Source organism: Girardinichthys multiradiatus, chromosome 11, assembly GCF_021462225.1.
Source record: "Girardinichthys multiradiatus isolate DD_20200921_A chromosome 11, DD_fGirMul_XY1, whole genome shotgun sequence".
Lineage (NCBI taxonomy): Eukaryota > Metazoa > Chordata > Actinopteri > Cyprinodontiformes > Goodeidae > Girardinichthys > Girardinichthys multiradiatus.
In genome coordinates, this window is record NC_061804.1 from 15,388,894 (window position 1) to 15,406,437 (window position 17,544).

The 17,544-nt window shown below is 37.0% G+C and overlaps 1 protein-coding gene across 5 annotated transcripts in view; it reads left to right on the plus strand.

Annotated features, from left to right (window-relative positions):
* The first annotated feature begins 667 nt into the window (after positions 1 to 667).
* Positions 668 to 17,544, plus strand: part of gabra1 (gamma-aminobutyric acid type A receptor subunit alpha1) — a 42,052-nt gene continuing 25,175 nt past the window's right edge. The window contains exons 1-8 of one of the 5 annotated variants that reach the window (XM_047379088.1): positions 668 to 1,024; positions 3,107 to 3,209; positions 9,018 to 9,130; positions 10,161 to 10,228; positions 11,705 to 11,925; positions 13,690 to 13,772; positions 14,694 to 14,837; positions 16,158 to 16,310. In XM_047379088.1, coding sequence (XP_047235044.1) covers positions 3,130 to 3,209; positions 9,018 to 9,130; positions 10,161 to 10,228; positions 11,705 to 11,925; positions 13,690 to 13,772; positions 14,694 to 14,837; positions 16,158 to 16,310 — 862 coding nt within the window. In that variant the 5' untranslated portion in view covers positions 668 to 1,024; positions 3,107 to 3,129. Of the gene's footprint in view, positions 1,025 to 1,380; positions 1,815 to 2,867; positions 2,902 to 3,103; positions 3,210 to 9,017; positions 9,131 to 10,160; positions 10,229 to 11,704; positions 11,926 to 13,689; positions 13,773 to 14,693; positions 14,838 to 16,157; positions 16,311 to 17,544 lie in introns of those variants that run through there. The other 4 variants (XM_047379085.1, XM_047379087.1, XM_047379086.1 and 1 more) reach the window with 4 other exon arrangements.

Below are 17,544 nucleotides of genomic sequence, written 5' to 3' on the forward strand. Positions count from 1 at the left end.
AAAGACAGTCTCCAATTCTCCACGAGCACGCCGGCACGTGTTGGTTGTGCGCGCCCGCACGTGCACGTACGCGCGCGCACGGGCAAAACCGAGTCACATGCAGCGGTTAGAGACTGGGCTTTGAGGGACAAGGAGATGCAGCAAGAGACGGTGCTCAACTTGTATTAATGTGGCGTTATATTAACGGAAACAGTCGGGTGGAATGGTTTCATTCTTACCGAAACACACAGGCACCTGAAGCAGCATCAGGTTAAGAGTGACCAGACTACGATAAAGTGGATGCTAGATAGATAGATAGATAGATAGATAGATAGATAGATAGATAGATAGATAGATAGATAGATAGATAGATAGATAGATAGATAGATAGATAGATAGATAGATAGATAGATAGATAGATAGATAGATAGATAGATAGATAGATAGAGAGAGAAGTTATTAATTCCAGGAAATATGGGGCGCGCAGACCTGTGACGTTCCTCATAACTAATCACGCACATGTATTACTTGAACCACGCGTGAGGAAGCAATGCACACGCTCACAGAGGAAACGTTGCACTGCAGACCAGACTGACGTGACTCCACTGCCAGCTCACGCTGCCTGCCTCCATGAAAATAAACCCTCCGCCAAAATTGAGGGCAAAATTTGAGTCGTTCCTCGGTCAACAGCCTGAATTTAAAGAAGGCTTACGATTTTATAAATTACACTAAAATTAAATAAATTGCAAATTATAATTACACTGTCCACCTCGTCTTGGGTTTCTGTTTCAGTCCTTTCTGATGCAAATGTCCCCTAATTTGTAGTCTCAACTTAGAAAAGCGCAGATGCCTACAGACATATACGCCGCGAATCATAAGCCTAGTTTTTCTTTTTTTCCCTCTCTCTTGCAGATGCACGCAGCTCAGCGCCGCTCGTCGTGCTCTGGCTCAGTCTGAAGCGGCGCGGCTGTAGCAGCACAATATTTGGCTTATAACAGAGACACCAGCAGTTGTCTAGATGCGAAACGTGGGCTTTTAAGAGACGGTGAGTTATCTGCTTCAGGATTTTTATGTTGCAGAGAATAGAAGAACGCCCTCTTATACCGGTGTAATCCAGTGTGAAAGAGGGGGATACGATTTCCTAAAAATTTTGGAGGTGTTATTTCCAAGCTTGTGCGCGCCTGTCCAAACCGCAACCCGTTTGGGTTTAAGTGTTATTTTTTGCGTCAATGTAAGTGTATGCTTATGAAGGCTGCATTTACTGTCTTCGTTACTACACGGTGTTTGGGGAGAATTTTAACTCGTTTCAAATCATCACGTAGGAGTCAGGGAGACAGATTGATAACCTAGCTGAAAATGTAAGAGGATTTTTTCTATTCAGCATCCGCTGGAAAGAGATTAGGAGGACAGCAATGGAAGTTAAATTGTGCTGCATATAAAATGGGCGGGCTTGTCATTATATTACGTTGGCACAGTCTATTCTAAAATGAAATAATCCGCCTTTAGACACGGGGATGTTCTGTTTGGCTTCATTTAGGTAAGCGCAATCACTGCATTGTAACATTCAGCGTACATTAGACTAGATTTGCTAGTTTAGTGAAACATTTCTGTTGCCGACAGACTGAGAGTTGAACTCACTATACAACCACCAATGAACAGTGAGAGAGACCTGCGCATATCGTCAGCAGCCGCTTCTCCAGCCTCAAGCTAAAATTCGTCAGATCTGAGATCACTGAGGAAATTTTTCACAATCCATCCGGCTAGGAAAAAATATATATACAAAAAGTTTTTAGGATATAGTCAGAGGACATCAAATACACCCCGGTGCATCTGATGTAAGTGATATATATATATATATTTTTACATTTTTGCCTTTTATTAAGCTAAAGCGATAAAGCGGGCTGTTATTTTTTTTTTTCTTGTCGGTGAACAGCGCAACAATCGAAGACGAGTTTTATTGATGGGCATGGATGAGTTTACCGCTGAAATTAGCACCGTTTAGGGAGGAGTGTTTTATAGCATGCTGGAGCTGTTTGATGCTGTAACAGGGATACTGGCTGGGTTCAGCAACGCGGACAGCGCTCCAAATAAAACAGCATCAACGCGCATACGGTTAATTACTCCGACAGGCACGGATCGTCATGCCTGTATTTAGACAAGCCTTGCAGAGATGCCAGTTGCATGCAAAATGTCCACTCTGCTTATAAAGGTATATGTAAATGTTGCGTGCTCATAGAGGGTGACATGCCTCCCCTTTTCAATAACTTAAAAAGTGTGCTTGAGCGGGTTTACCCCCTAAATTCGATAAGCCTAAAATTTTTCCCTTTATTACATGTGTCAACAAGGGGATTTTTTTTTTTTTCATTCCATTTTAGCTGAGGATTTGGCTCACACCCACTCGTAGCACACACTGAAGCACCACAAGCAAGTGTTGCCTGTCAGTGCAAATTTTGCTGATTTATTTGTCCTTTTTGCTATAAATAAACAACTGGCCCTCTCATGGACACTGATTGGGCTCCCCAACATGGATTCTGAATTTGCATGCACATCATAGCGCCGGGTATTGCTTGCCTATACTTTGTAGACTGACTGACATCATACTTAAATGTTTAGGGAGGAATGAAATGTTATTTTATTTTAAAGAACAGGAATTTGGTTGGATACTGGTTTTAATGCCTATGCTTCACATTGCAGGGTGTTGTTCATAGGTGCTACAGGCTCACACGGGGTATATATGTGGTCGATGGTGCGTTTCCTTGTTATTTCCTCTTAGTTATTATGCGCTATGGATGCACCCAGGAGCATCTGTTGGATCTCGTTCGTCTGATAGTCAGGGGCACAGTCAATATGACACATGCGATTAAAGATAATGATGCAGAATGTTTGATGCTTGTTTGTATCAAATGTGGCATGTTTGGAAAGGTACATTTGGGTTTGACTGGTTTGTTGGGAATGAATCTGGTCGGAATTGTTTAGATTCATGATCAAAAGGAGCACAATCAGCTTCTCTGTCTATGTTTGCTAATTTGTTGAGACTTTTATGTGATAACACATTGGAGATAATGGTTTACAGGCTCCATGTGTTGTGGCGATAATGTTCATTTTCTCTTTATTTAACCTCCAGCAGTGAAAGGTCCTCATATTTCAACTATGTGTGGACGGAGCAAGGCGGCCTCTCTGCGTCTTTGGGCTTGCTTACTTGTCACAAGCAGCGTACTAGGGGGAAAAAGGTGAGAAAACCATTTAACTCTGAGTATATATTTGCACCAAGTTTCAAATTTATCAATGTACACACAGAGACATGCATGTTCATTTGCACATTTTTGATATGTCTTGACTGTGAAGGGGAATGCATTCTGGTTATGATTGAGGGTCTAAATGGTGCAAGCATGATTAAGCTTTTTCTGCTTTACCATGCATTTGGAATTACATTTAAATGAAGCAGTTATTGTTTGCTAAATATGCACCTTTTAGATGTCTGTAAAACTGAAAGCAAGCCAACAGTGATTCATCTGGCAGGTTGATACTCTACTATCCACCTCAGTGCTTGTTTTTACAGAATCTAATCTCTGTGCTTGTAACTAGGACACCTGCATGCTTATTATTGCCAAGGTAATAAGAAGTGTAACATGGGGTCGAGAGTTGATGAGCAAAAAATAGCCACTATATTGTTGAATTGCACTTTTTTTTTCTTTTGGTTCACTGGCTGCGTGGGACAACATCTACTCTGTCAGTTTTCAGACCTGGGCTATACGTTGGGTAGATGTTCCGCACTGCACCGAGATGTTTGCCATAGATTACTGCACATTTGTTTTGACAGCAGCTGCAGGGATAGCAGAGTCAATGTACAGACTCTCCATCTCAATGTCAACAGTGAACTGCTGGCTGTCAGCTATCTAAACAGACAAAAAAGAGAGAAAAAGAGAAAGAGAGAGAATTGGATTATAAATGACAAGGGTGAGATCCGCCATGAGGCGACTGTAGCTGCATTAATTTCTACATGATTCTAAGCCTAAGCGGACATTCATTTTGCTGCTGATTTTAAAACACTCATTGGATAAACAATGACAATTGCACATGCAAATTACTTAAACACTCACAAGCACAAAAACAACTCTAAAAGTTCAGTTCAGCAGCCTTTGTACGTACAAAAATATTCAAGCTTTTCTTCTTGTATGGTCCTTGTGGAGAATCCTTTAGAGACCAAACAGATCAGGATTTTCCCAGTTATTGAATAAATCAGTGTAACTGTCAAAGTGGATTGACTTAAATAGTAATGCTTTGAGATGGTCCACCTTATTTTCGTTAGCAGCTATACCATAAAAAAGTAAATTATATGTGTCATATATGGTTCAGCTTGAGTCCTCAAGCTAATTGTGAAGACACATGTCAGGCTTTAACTTGTCATTTTTGCGTAATAACATAACTAATCACGTCTGTTGCTTTCTTTTTAAATGTAATGGCTGCAAATGAAGGATCGTTTCTGCTTCAGAGAAGACATTCTGGGATTGAACTGCTCTATAGTGACAACACTGAGGGGGCTGTCACAGAAACTGCAAAGCAATTATCACCCCAAAGATTTACTGTATAATCCCCCTCCCTCTTTTTTTTGGTGTCAGATACAGAATCACACACTTGCGAATACACCTTTGGGGATTTTGGCAAGACATGATAATTGAGCAGACCAAGTGCTTTGCTACAGTATCTAGCTACCAAGGAAAATGTCTCATAATTAGATTTCTGGCTGACAGGAAAGTGAAAGAGACGGTGAGTAAAATGGACAGAGAGAGAGTGGCCATGGGAGTGTGAATAGCACTGTTGCTATTGAGTTGACCTATAGATGGAGATGGTGCACAATGGTTGGGGAGATGTAGCCCCTTACTAATAAAGATGTTTATCTTTCAAAGCATCTTTTTCTTCACATTTTATCATCCTAACCTTGTAAAATAAGCTATAATCTTTGTTTATTACTTTTTCACAAGTGTACATGGAAACAGTATGTTTGACTTTTGCTATGTTTGACTTCTCAGGTATGAAAATGTAATTTCAAAAGCCAGTCTTTTGAATCGTGGCCATTGTCAGTGGAGAAATTAACAATATCTATAGTGCCTTACAAAGAGATACAGTACATATTGCTTGAACATTTTCACATTTTGCCACATTGCTACCTCAAGCTTATATGTATTTTAATTGAAATTATGTGAGAGAACAACACAAGAGATAAATTATGGTTTTCAAAATATTTGAAAAATTAAAATCCCCCAAAAAATCTAGTGCTATACATTTCCTTTGGGGTCACATAAATCATAAAGGGAGTCCACTTATGTGTAAATTAATCTCAGTATAAATACAGCTGTTCTGTGAACAAACTGCATCATGAAGACCAAGGACATCAGACAGTGCATGTCACCCAAAACACACTACCCCTTCTTCCACTGCAAAACATTATGGTGGTAGCATTATGCTGGGTAGATGCTTTTCAAGTAAGTGGTTTTAATGTGGTGAAATGTAAAAAGTTCTTCAAACTTAAAGGGAATGTTATATTTTATTATGTAATCTCATCAATATAATCTTAGGATAAATCCTTCATATTTTGCAAAAACATCCCACTTACGCTGATCTTTTCTTTGTAATGATATATATGGGAGGATTAACTCTTTAAATACACCTAATTGTTGTCTTGCCTTATTTTGGCAAACTTAAAAGTGTTACATTAGTGTAGTTACTAGGAATTCTAAGAAAACAAATAAAATAAAATATTGTGTTTACTCTAATACTTGCAATGCATCCCATATATGCAATTTATGTTGTTTGTTTTCATACGTGATTATTATTCCAGACCTAAAACTGGAAAATTAATCATTGTTTGAATTTTGAGGGATTTAAAGCAGTCACTATCAGAGCTGACACAGAACTAAACTGTGCATCACAATTTTCATTTTTTTTTTTTACTCTTTATGCTTTTGACAGTCAGGGGGATAATTGGGGCAAATAGAAAAATGTGCATGAATATTTTTCTTACAAATCCACGTGATATCTCTTCACTGTGAATGTTCATGCGCCTAACGATAACCCGGCATCTTCTGAGCTTATTTCTTCTGAACAGTGACAGTCAATATAGAACTGATATCTTTCCCAACATTCCTTCCCCAGCTTCTTCTCCTCCATCACTGTTATCTTTTTTACTCTTCTTTGTTTTTCTATACACTCTAATTCTCATGTTTCTCCACATGCTTCTATGTCTCCCTTTCACACTCTTCCTTCCTTCCAGTTGCAGGACTCCACTACCTACTCTTGATGACCTCCCTTTCTCCTTGGAGATGTTCAGCTAGTAGAGCCTATTTTCAAACATATCCTGTTTATTTCATAAGTAATAAAAGCAAAATGCCACTGGCATGGAAAATAGGGAGAAGATTACAGAGTCATACAAAATAAGAGAATCAGTTTTATTGGCCAAGATTGTGTGCACAAACAAGGAGTTTGATTTCAGTTTCAAGCATAGACATTAAGCAGAAATATATAAATTTTTGAGGAAATAAAAATAAGGATAAAATTAGCCACATGTACATGTACAGCTTTTTTGTTATGTAAAGAAAAGAAAAAGGTCAAATATTTTGCAAATATGCTCATTTTGTTCCAGTGGAGTAGCTCACTACTCAGGCTGTAAGGAGAGACTGACTGTTGGTACAAGCACATATGCAAAAACCTGGGAGCATATGGTTTAGGCATGCACTGGTTCATGTGTTGTATACACTTTATGCACATGCTCTCTCAGTAATGTCATATCCTAGCTTTTTGGTACACTATGTAATATGGGGTTGGTTCTCTGATTAGGAGAACGGTAAAATATTTATGCAGGGAGAATAAAGCCCTGCTCCCACAATTAGTGATCGAGAGCGTTTTTGACATTGCTCTTAGCATTTTGTTTCATGTAGTTCAAAGACCACATTCAGCAATGTGTTTGTCGTTTGAAAGACCATATTAAGGTATAAATAATGTATTCTGATGTCTCTGTTTTCATTGTCTGTCTCACTCTCCTTTCTCTTTATTGTGTCTTGATGCAGATGTATGCGCACTTATACACACTTGCATTTTACATAGATGGCATTTGTTCATCCTTTAAAATGGAAACTAATAACCATTAACTAATAAGCATTATTCAAAAGAATAGTATGAAAATATTTTGAAAAATTACATTTTAGTCTACCTGAGCAAAATACTTGCTGGATTATCTGACAGCAATAGCATGTGACACCATGGATCACAGGTCAAATGAATAGCACATTATTTGATAACAAGTTACCATAATAAAAGATCAGTATGTTCAGATAAAAAATAAATCTTATTTATTTATGGTTACTTGTGGTTTACCACATGGTTCTGTGCTAGGTTGTAAACAGTTTGTTTTATATATGAATTACATATAGTGGTCTAAAAATCTCATTATCTCAATTTAAGATTGAAAGAGTTTATTGAAACAAATTTTTGGCAGAGGTAACTGACTACAAATTGTTCTGGAAACCTCTTATATATATAACAGTTTAAAAGTATAATGTCAAAAAATAGAATTTTGTTTTTTTTTTAAACAAAAGAGTTTTAAGAACATTTTGGAACCAAATAAAAAAATTTGACTTATGATGAAGAAGAATGATGCAATACCTATAAAATTATTACTAACCTGTTTTACTGCCACAGAAGAACGCTGTAAAGCCATTGTTACACTGTTTCCTACCTTGCATTTATGCTGACTTTATGCTGGGTATTTTTGAAACTTCAACCCTGTCTCTCTAAAGTCTGTGTTGTTGTGGATGTAATCCCAATCTGCATAGTTTGTATATACTGAGATCAATGGCGTGGAATTCATAGATTTGTGCTGTGTCGGTTCTGGGCAATTAACTATTCCATGATGTCACTGTCTTATTTTCATATTTAAAAGATTAACTTAACACCTGAGAATAAACATTCAATAGTCTATGAATCCCCCAAGTGGTTAGATAAATATTAGCTTAATTAATCAGACAGCAAGTAAAGACAAACGGTTCACTCTCAGTTTTAAGGTTTCAGCATTCCGAATTGAGGGAACCTGGATAGTCTACCATAAGATTAGGTTTTTTTCTATTATTGGATCATTGCTGTGATGTTTGAGTCAGATTGAGTCTGTAGCAGTGGCGCACACGTGCAGGGAATGTAATGTTTTGAGAGCTATGGTGCTCATGTGGCAGAAATTGCGCCAAAAATAATTAGTGACTGGTGATCAATTTGTGTAAGCTACAGTGTTACATGTGTTATAAGACACTACCGGAGAATTATTTTTTTAATGCATCATGTCTTCATATACCATTGAAACAAGAGCCAAATATGCAATAGACTGACAGGGTGTAAGTATTGGAAATGGTTAAGATCGATATGATCCTGCTAACAAAACATTCATTAATTTGCATGTTTCAAACAATTTAGATTTTTTAGCACTACTGCACTGATGATGTACAAAGCAAATAATCAGATAATAATCAGAAGTTGCTTGAAATCAAGAATAAAAGTATGAACTTGTAGAAAATATAGGGTCTTAATGTAGATTTCAAAAATGTGCAATGAAACAGTGGGTAAACAATAATAAAAATGTGGATTGATTATCATTGTCTATGAGACAAGTGTTTTAAATATGTGAAGACATTCTACTCACTTCTAACTTGTCTTAACTCATCTTTAATAATTTATTAAGAACAAGGAATTTCACAGAACTGAAGATGAAATGGTCCAACCTCATGGTTATATAATGTAAGATCTATGTTAGAAAAGATATTCCTTAGTAGCATACATGGACAGTTTTCTTGTCCATGTTTTTATATTGTGAGTCATGATTCATTGTGCATTCCAGCAGAGTTCCCCTTAGTGTTCTCCAAAGTTATTAAATCTTTTTGTCTTTGATATATGATTCAGCTAAAGAGTTTATTTTTTGATTATGTTTTTCTGCTGGGAGTTTGGCATGGGTTTTTGACTTTAGCTGTGACTTTAAACCTCCTTGTTTGCTTTGGCAGCTCTGGGCAGAATGGCATGACAGATGAGCAGAAAGATAATACCACAGTGTTCACCAAGATCTTAGACAGCCTTCTAGATGGCTACGACAATCGCCTCAGGCCAGGACTCGGAGGTCAGTACATCCAAGTTATTAAATAAATTGTGTTGCATGTGAAAGCCCTTTATTTAAAAATATGCAAGTGTCATCCTAGTAACATAATTATCTCCAGAAAAACACAAAATAATTGCCATTCGACTAACTAATATGAAGGTGGGCTGGCTGTCAGTATCAGACTTTTGTAACCATTTAGAAGGAAATCTACTAGAACCTCTTTATTAGGCTGCTGGTTTTGTGAAATTTGCATAAAACCCAAACTTACACTATCTATCAGATACTGTCATGACTTACTATTGGCCCTATGTCGCCAACCACACAATGTTAGAGAGGGAAGTAATTTGGCATGAGCTAGCTATGAGAGTTTGAGGAAGAAAATGTAGGAGAATAACAGAAATGAAAAAAAAATATATATAAAAGTATAAATATATAAAGTATAATGTTATTTGATATAGCAGGCATCAGACAAAACAGACAAATACTAGCTTTATAGAAGTACTAGTATCTGGGGGGTAAGAAATTATGAATCACAATGGCCATCATTTACAAATCACTGTCACATTTCAGGTTGACAGTCACATGGAACAAGCTCTGTCAAACACATACACACAAATATCAGAACTCACACTCACAAACATTTTCTTTGCCAGCCTCTTTAAATGAATTCCACACCTACTGATCCTGAGCTGGCCATCAGCATTATAGGACCAGAATGGCATGTTTTACGCCATACACAATGTCATTAAGAGACTGAACGTCTGCTCAGGCAATAATAGAGCTGATATTAAGACCAATAAAAACAGAAATTGGCACCAAGATTCAAAACAAAGTTCTGTGTGATGGTATTTTTATTTCCCATTAATAATATGGGTATATGTTTTATTTAATTTGCATATTTCTTGTGCGTTTGTTTTATGTTAAGACTTTTGCTGACATGACTGAATAGTTACAGTAAGAGGCTATAGCCAGGTGGCAGTGTATTAACAAGTAGTTTAGGGAAAATGAATGCCAATGATAGTCACTCACTGGCAATTTCCTGCTTCAACAGAGCGTGTAACTGAAGTCAAGACTGACATTTTCGTGACTAGTATTGGACCAGTTTCGGACCATGACATGGTATGGCTCTTTCCACCTCTGTAAATGTCACTTGTTTTCCCTGTTCCTTTACCCCTACCCTCACACCTGACTCCTCACCTCTCTGTTCAAGGTCCTCCATGAACTTTAAAAATGTTTTTTATTGTTCTGATGTAATATTCTATACTTATAATACTTATAATATATATTTATAATATATATTTTTTTCATTAGCTGTAAGCAGAAAATCATCAAAAGCAACAGAAATATAGGCTTCAAAACGTGCGCCACTGAATGGTGCTGTATTATGTGGTTGCTGTGTTATGTGGTTGCTGTGTTATGTGGTGATGTACACTCTAACATATGGAGATGAGTTGATTCAACAGTAGATGGCTAACAATTACTTACATATCAACAGTTAAACCTTTCAAATAAAAATGGTGGCTTTTATTACTTCTTTATTTATTTGTGCCATTCTACCTTATGAATTTTTTAGGCTATTCAAACATGAGTATCTGATCTTTGCATCATGTACCAGAAACCAATTGGACTCATTCAAATGATTTACTGCCTTTATATGTACATAGAGTGACTACCGTATTTGACATAATCTTAGTTAATTGCACAGGCTGACATGTAGACCAGGCTTATTTTGGTATTTTGTTATGAACAGAAGAAGGCACTAAAGAAGATTTTCTCCATCTGTAGCCTTTCCATACCCTCCTCTATTACCTTGAAGCTCTGTTTCAGTTCACGCTAATTATCTTGTAAGAACTAGAGTGAAAGAAGGAGAAATAGCACAGAAAAACAGGCTGTGAATCTACTTACTCTAGTGGGCAGCCATGCAGAACCATTAAAATCTTCTCTCAGCTGTAGTCATTAACTGGGTTGGAAATTAAATGTCCTTCTAATTTTGTGTCCAGTGTCTCTTTTCTGTGTTAAGTGTAATTTATATTACTCAGGCAAAAAAAAATAAAAATAAATAAATAATACCTAGGATATATACAAACAGTAATTTACCAAACAATGCAACTGTAAATAGCTGGATTAAAAAATATATATCCTCTGCATGCATTCCTGCAAATAACTAGCCAGACAATAGCTTTGCAAACAAGAAATTTAAGGAAATGGAAAGACAACCACACATTGTACTACATAAGTTATAAAACAGTGACTTTGCAACAGCTGCAGCATTGTTTTTGAAAACATACCAGCCATAAAACTATGTTTCTCTGCTAGATCTTCCATATGTTTGCCACAGTCTTTACCTTTAGGAGACTGACCCAAACTGGGTCAAAAATACCATGAGAAAGTCAAACTGACTTTGACTTCCTCAAAAAAACAATGTCAGAAAGGCGACGAAAAGGAAATGTAAAGTTACATTACCCAACATGTTTTCCAAGTCAGCTGTAGGTAAAGATAGAAAGAAGAGTGCTCCAGAACAGCAAGTATGCACTTTTGTTCACTTTGTTTTTTGTCTCTCTCTCTCTCTCTCTCTCACTCACCATTCACCTGCAGGAGTACACCATTGATGTCTTTTTCAGACAGAGCTGGAAAGATGAAAGATTAAAGTTCAAAGGGCCCATGGCAGTGTTGCGTCTCAACAACTTGATGGCCAGCAAGATCTGGACCCCCGATACTTTCTTCCACAATGGCAAGAAGTCAGTGGCCCACAATATGACCATGCCAAACAAGCTTCTGCGAATTACAGAGGAAGGCACACTGCTTTACACCATGAGGTAGGCTGATATAATCTATTTTGTTAATAAAATATCTTTAAAGTCAATATCTATTTTATTAGTTGAACATTAGGACATTTCTATAGGACATGTACTGACAGAAATACTCACCTGTTTACTGATTTATCTATGAGCAAACGGTATTAAAAGTAGTGCTCCCAAGCAGACTTTTAAGTAGATTATTTATTTTATTGTATACACTGCAAGCTCTGTTCCTTTGTATGTAAAACCTGACAAATTGCAAGTCTGCATTTAAGATAGTGATGGAAAAATATAAATATATATATTTTTAAAGTGCACTGCTTCTACTTTGTTTACAGTGCCTTGCATAATGATTCATAGACCTTTAAGATATCTACATTTATTTCACCTTACAACTGAAAATGTAGAATTTTGCTTGTTTTTTAAGGGTGGGCATGCGGGGTGGGGTGCTGGGGGTCCTCGTGCCTATCAATAAAGAGACTTGCAGGAAAGGGCAATTTAGACTAATCAATTGACCCAGCAGTAATTTTTTTTGGACTATGGAAGGAAGCTGGAGTACCAGGAAGATAGATGAAGGTAAAAATACAGTTCTGGAGGAAACCTTGTTAAATGTGCAGAGAAACCAGGAGCTCTAATGGAATGGTTTAGATTAAGACATACTGTATGTTAATGTGTTGAAATGGTCAGGTCAAAGTCCAAGCATACATCCAAATCAGAATTTGTGGGAAAACAGTTTTTCACAGATCCGTTTGAGCAATTTTGCAAGCAAGAATGAGGAAAACAAAGCTAGCAATGATATATCCCGACAGACCAGCACAAGTAATTGCTGCAAATGGAGGTTCTACAAAGTATTTACTAAGAGGGCTAAATACAAAAACACACCAAATATTTCAGATTTTTATTTCTAAAACATTTTGAAAGGCAATCCTTAAACTCCCCTGGTATACACTACCTTGTGATGATTATTCACATAAAACCCCAATTAAACACTTGAGATTTGGGGTTGTAATGTGAACAAATGTGGAAAAGGCAGATGAATGCATTTGCAAGACACTGCTTTTAATGCCAACAGTATTAATCTTAGTAATTTCCTACAATATTTAGTTTTTTTCTGCTAGACATCAGATGTATTTTGGAAATGTTAAGTCTCACATAGGTCTATTCCATATGGTCAGGTTGCAAATGTCCAAATATAGGGCTCATTAGGAATAATGTTTTTTCAAGGTAATAATTTTTCATTTTTGCAATAAGACTAGATCAGCAACCAGAGCTTGTGTTGGTACCTCAGTGCCATTCTTTAGAAATGAGGGGTGAATAAAACCCTCATTACAATACTGAAACCGATGTACATCACAGACTTGTGGTAACATAATACATCTAAAGCAATGACTGAATGACATTTGCTGCAACATGTTTGATAAAAAGGGGGAGGTTGGTGGGCAGAGCTTGTATTTGTGTCACAGATGACTGAGATGAGGTTTAGATGGGAGATTAGTGTGTCACGGGTGGTCTGACATGCTGTTTTTCCACCAAGCCATAAGTAAACAGAAGCTCAGAGCTCACAGAAGTAGAACATTTCCGTTTTGGGGAGAACTGTGTGGCTTGAGTTCTCTTTCACTGCTGAGATAGTAAAAAAGTAGGCTATATTTATATTACACCACATTACTGGTGCCTTGCTGCCGTTTCTATTTAACCATGATTTTGTTCTAAAAGCTGATTTCTTTCTTTTACCTTCCATTGTGTCTTGAAATTCACTCTAGGTCTATATGATTTTCTTTCCAGGCTTACAGTAAGAGCAGAATGCCCTATGCATCTGGAAGACTTTCCTATGGATGCCCATGCCTGTCCCCTGAAATTTGGCAGCTGTAAGTAGCCTATCCAGCCAAATACAATCTTACACACACACACACATGTCAACATATCACACACACACACGCACCCACACACACATAAATATGTTTGTTGCATGATGTGCCGCTGCCTCCAGATAAAGGAAAGGCAGTGTTCAACCTTCATAGATCTCCCAAGACTCTTGCAGGCATGTAGCCTGCAGTACCTTCCATAATACTACCAGACCATCACACCAGCTGCTCACTAGTGAAACCGCTCTGCATCTTTCTTAAATATACATATCAAAGGAACAGACTGACATAGGCTGGACCTAAGATTGGAAAATATAGAAAAATGTAATGGAAAAATAATGGGACCAACTCATAAGAAAATACAATTTGCTGAAGCAGTTTTGGGAAGCAAGAGGAAAAAACAACAACATGAGTACACTAAGGAAACATAAACGTGACTCATGCTACCTCTTTGCAATTCTTTAGACAGCTGCACAGTATGTGTGAGAGTACCAAGCCTTAAACGCCATTAAACTGAACTCACTCGCTAAATATTTTAGTGATGAGCTTTCTTCCTTGCTCTGTAGTCTGCAGCTGAGCCATCTTCTCCTCTGCATTGGTCGAGCCACACTGCAGCTTTGACAGGGTGGGTGGCCAGAAGGGGGAAAAAAACTGACTGACTTTGCTGCTTTAAGGTCACGTTACTCTATTGGGAAATTGTTTTCTTATTTTGTTATAAGACAGGGAATGACAGGATGTGGCATAGCACAATGTGACATCTCACATAATCACACGTTAGATGATAAAAGATATAGACTGGATGTAAATAGATGCTGAAAAAAAGAAGAAATATTTAATCTTTTGTTTGACAGAATATCTTAAAACTCTGACAAAAAACACACAAAAAGCAAATAATCATACATGTTTTACTCTCTTTCTCCTCAGATGCCTATACTAGAGCAGAGGTGGTGTACGTGTGGACCAGAGGGGCTGCTCAGTCTGTAGTGGTGGCAGAGGATGGCTCTAGGCTAAACCAGTACGATCTGATGGGGCAGAGTGTGGATTCTGGTGTGGTCCAGTCAAGCACAGGTATATTTTTGAGTTTAAAAGACATTCTATGTTCTCGATTATATTTTTATTGCATATTCAGTTTTTTACCCAGCTACTTTTTCTCAATTTATAGTACAAAATAAAAAGATTCAGGAGAAATTCAGTGATCTGTTTAAAGAGTTTGCATACACAAAGCAGCTCTTCACTGGACCATACTTTTTCTCCCTATATTATGTATATTTATAGATGTAAATTAAATCAGTACTGACAGAATGGAATGGACAAACACACACTTTAGTTTGTTTGGCAACATCAAGATATGGTTCTTACAGCTGGAACCTTACCACTCTAAGGATCATAGTCATTTACTTACATTAGCAATGATATTATCAATCAACTCTATCAGTGAAATGACACCCCTGCGGAGAGACGAGGAGATGAGGGGATACAAAACAACATTTTAGTAATATTTTTGGAAAACTACGAATCCAGTTTTTTTCATAAATATTTCACAAATTCCAGATTTTGGTTTCGGGAATCAGAGACTATTGTAGAATAGTTATTTCCAGGTCAGTCCAAAGAAATTGCAGTTTCTCGGCTTATCAGATTTTAAAATGGTCCAAATAGCCAAAAAGAAAAAAAAAGCATTCCAATTGTTCCTTTCACATGTTTTCACTAACAGAAAAGGTTTCATACATCTCAAACTGTGTTATAAAGAACCTCAGTTTAACGTAGAATTATTGGGTTTAGGTTTAATCTGTTCTTTGTTTTTGAACCAGAGAAGACCAATTACAGTAGAGACTCCTTCAACACTGTGGCATATTACTTTAAGTTAGTACAAATAAAAAAATCCCTAAGCAGATGCAAACTGATTACCCAGTCCCCGTATTCCCACAGGGCTTACAAATTGTTTATATCTTGTATGTCACATCATCACTGCTTTCTATGGAGCGCCTAGTATCTTGAAGATTTAAAGGTAGGGGGGAGCTCTTCAGTGGTTTCACAACCAAGTGTTCTCAGCCTGATGGATAAACATATTTTAGTAGTGGGCTTTTTTAAAGCAACTGCATCATTTACCATGTTGAAATTCAGATAGCCATTAAGTCTGGACTTAATGGTTGACAAAGAACATAAAGCTGTTTGCACTGCAGATCTAAAGAGGTCTCCTTTGTGTCTTGTTTTTCTTTTTTCTACATACATGGCAAATAATTTGATTTCATCAAAAATAAAGACAGCATCTTGTATGTGAGGTCTCTGTAATATAACCAAGAAAATCCATGTCTATCTGAGGCCTTTCTTCCATTTTCATCTGGTGCATTTTTTATAACTTTCCTTTGTCTTTTATCATGCTGAATACAGGAGAGTATGTCGTGATGACAACCCACTTCCTCCTGAAGAGAAAAATTGGTTACTTTGTGATCCAGACATATCTACCCTGCATCATGACAGTTATCCTATCCCAAGTGTCCTTCTGGCTCAACAGAGAATCTGTCCCTGCCAGAACTGTCTTTGGTGAGTTGTCGACTCTTTCCTTGCCCCTGAACATATGTGTCTACAGAAAGGAGCCAATCACCACAAGGTTCCAAATCTGTTCCTGGAAATTCAATTTGGAAGATACAAAAATGATACATCAGGCATTTGCGCTTAGGTGTGGTAGGTTTGAGCACTGGACTGACTCAGCTGGGAGGCATGCAGATATCATCAAAAGAGGCTGGGTCTTTTAAATCAGCCTCTTAGTGCCAATTATTAGGGCAGACATTATTACATCTCAGAGGAAGGATTGCTGCCAATTCAGTGACTTGCTGCAATCAGCTGAGCCTCAAACGTTTTACTAATTAGCATTATATAATTATATGACAACTGCTTTTGATTGTGTTGAATAATAATTAGGATCAGATAATTAGGATTGAAATAACTTGTATGTAAGTGGATCTAAATGTAACTATATGATTGGATATTATTGTAATGAATTTAATTGATCTGAACTGAATCTGGACCAGACATGATTCTATAAATCTGCATATGAATTTAAACTGTTTATCTGTTTAATTTGGCATTATGTCAATAACTAAATTAAATTAAAATTAATTAAATTATTTGTACAAAATTAAAATTAACATAATTGAATTGAGCTGAATATAATTTAATTTCAAATTAATTTTAAAATTTCACAAGGCTTTGTTTTATTATTAATTCTATCTTAGTTATTTATATAACAAATATTTATCAGGGGCCTTTAAATTTTTAATCCTCACAATTGCAGTTTTTTTATTGAATCGAGTTTGACAGTGCATGGTAGCCTCCTACAAGCATCTTTTGTTATGGTCACCCTGTCCATAATAAAGCCCTCCTCTCACCCATTGAAAGTTGTAATAGAATCTGAGTCCCAGCACTGCTTAACAGCAATGAAGTGGGTATGGAAACAATTAGAAATTAATGAATAAACTATTCTACATTATGTATTTCAAACCCATGTCCACAATGAAATGTCATGAGAGAAATAAACGTCTACCAATTGTACAAATTAGGAGTTAAAAGCATGGCTTGTTCATTAGCTTTTTGCGTTTGCTGCAGTGTAGAAAATATTTTCTATCTTGCCAAAACCTTTGGAGCCAGGAGTGGATTTGCTTAGCCAGGCATGGTGACAGGAAACCAGGGGAAATGGACAGTGAGGCAGTAAACACCTTGAATGCACAATGACATGCCATTTTCCATTTGGTGATTTTGTGCGCAAAGTTTAAGAGGG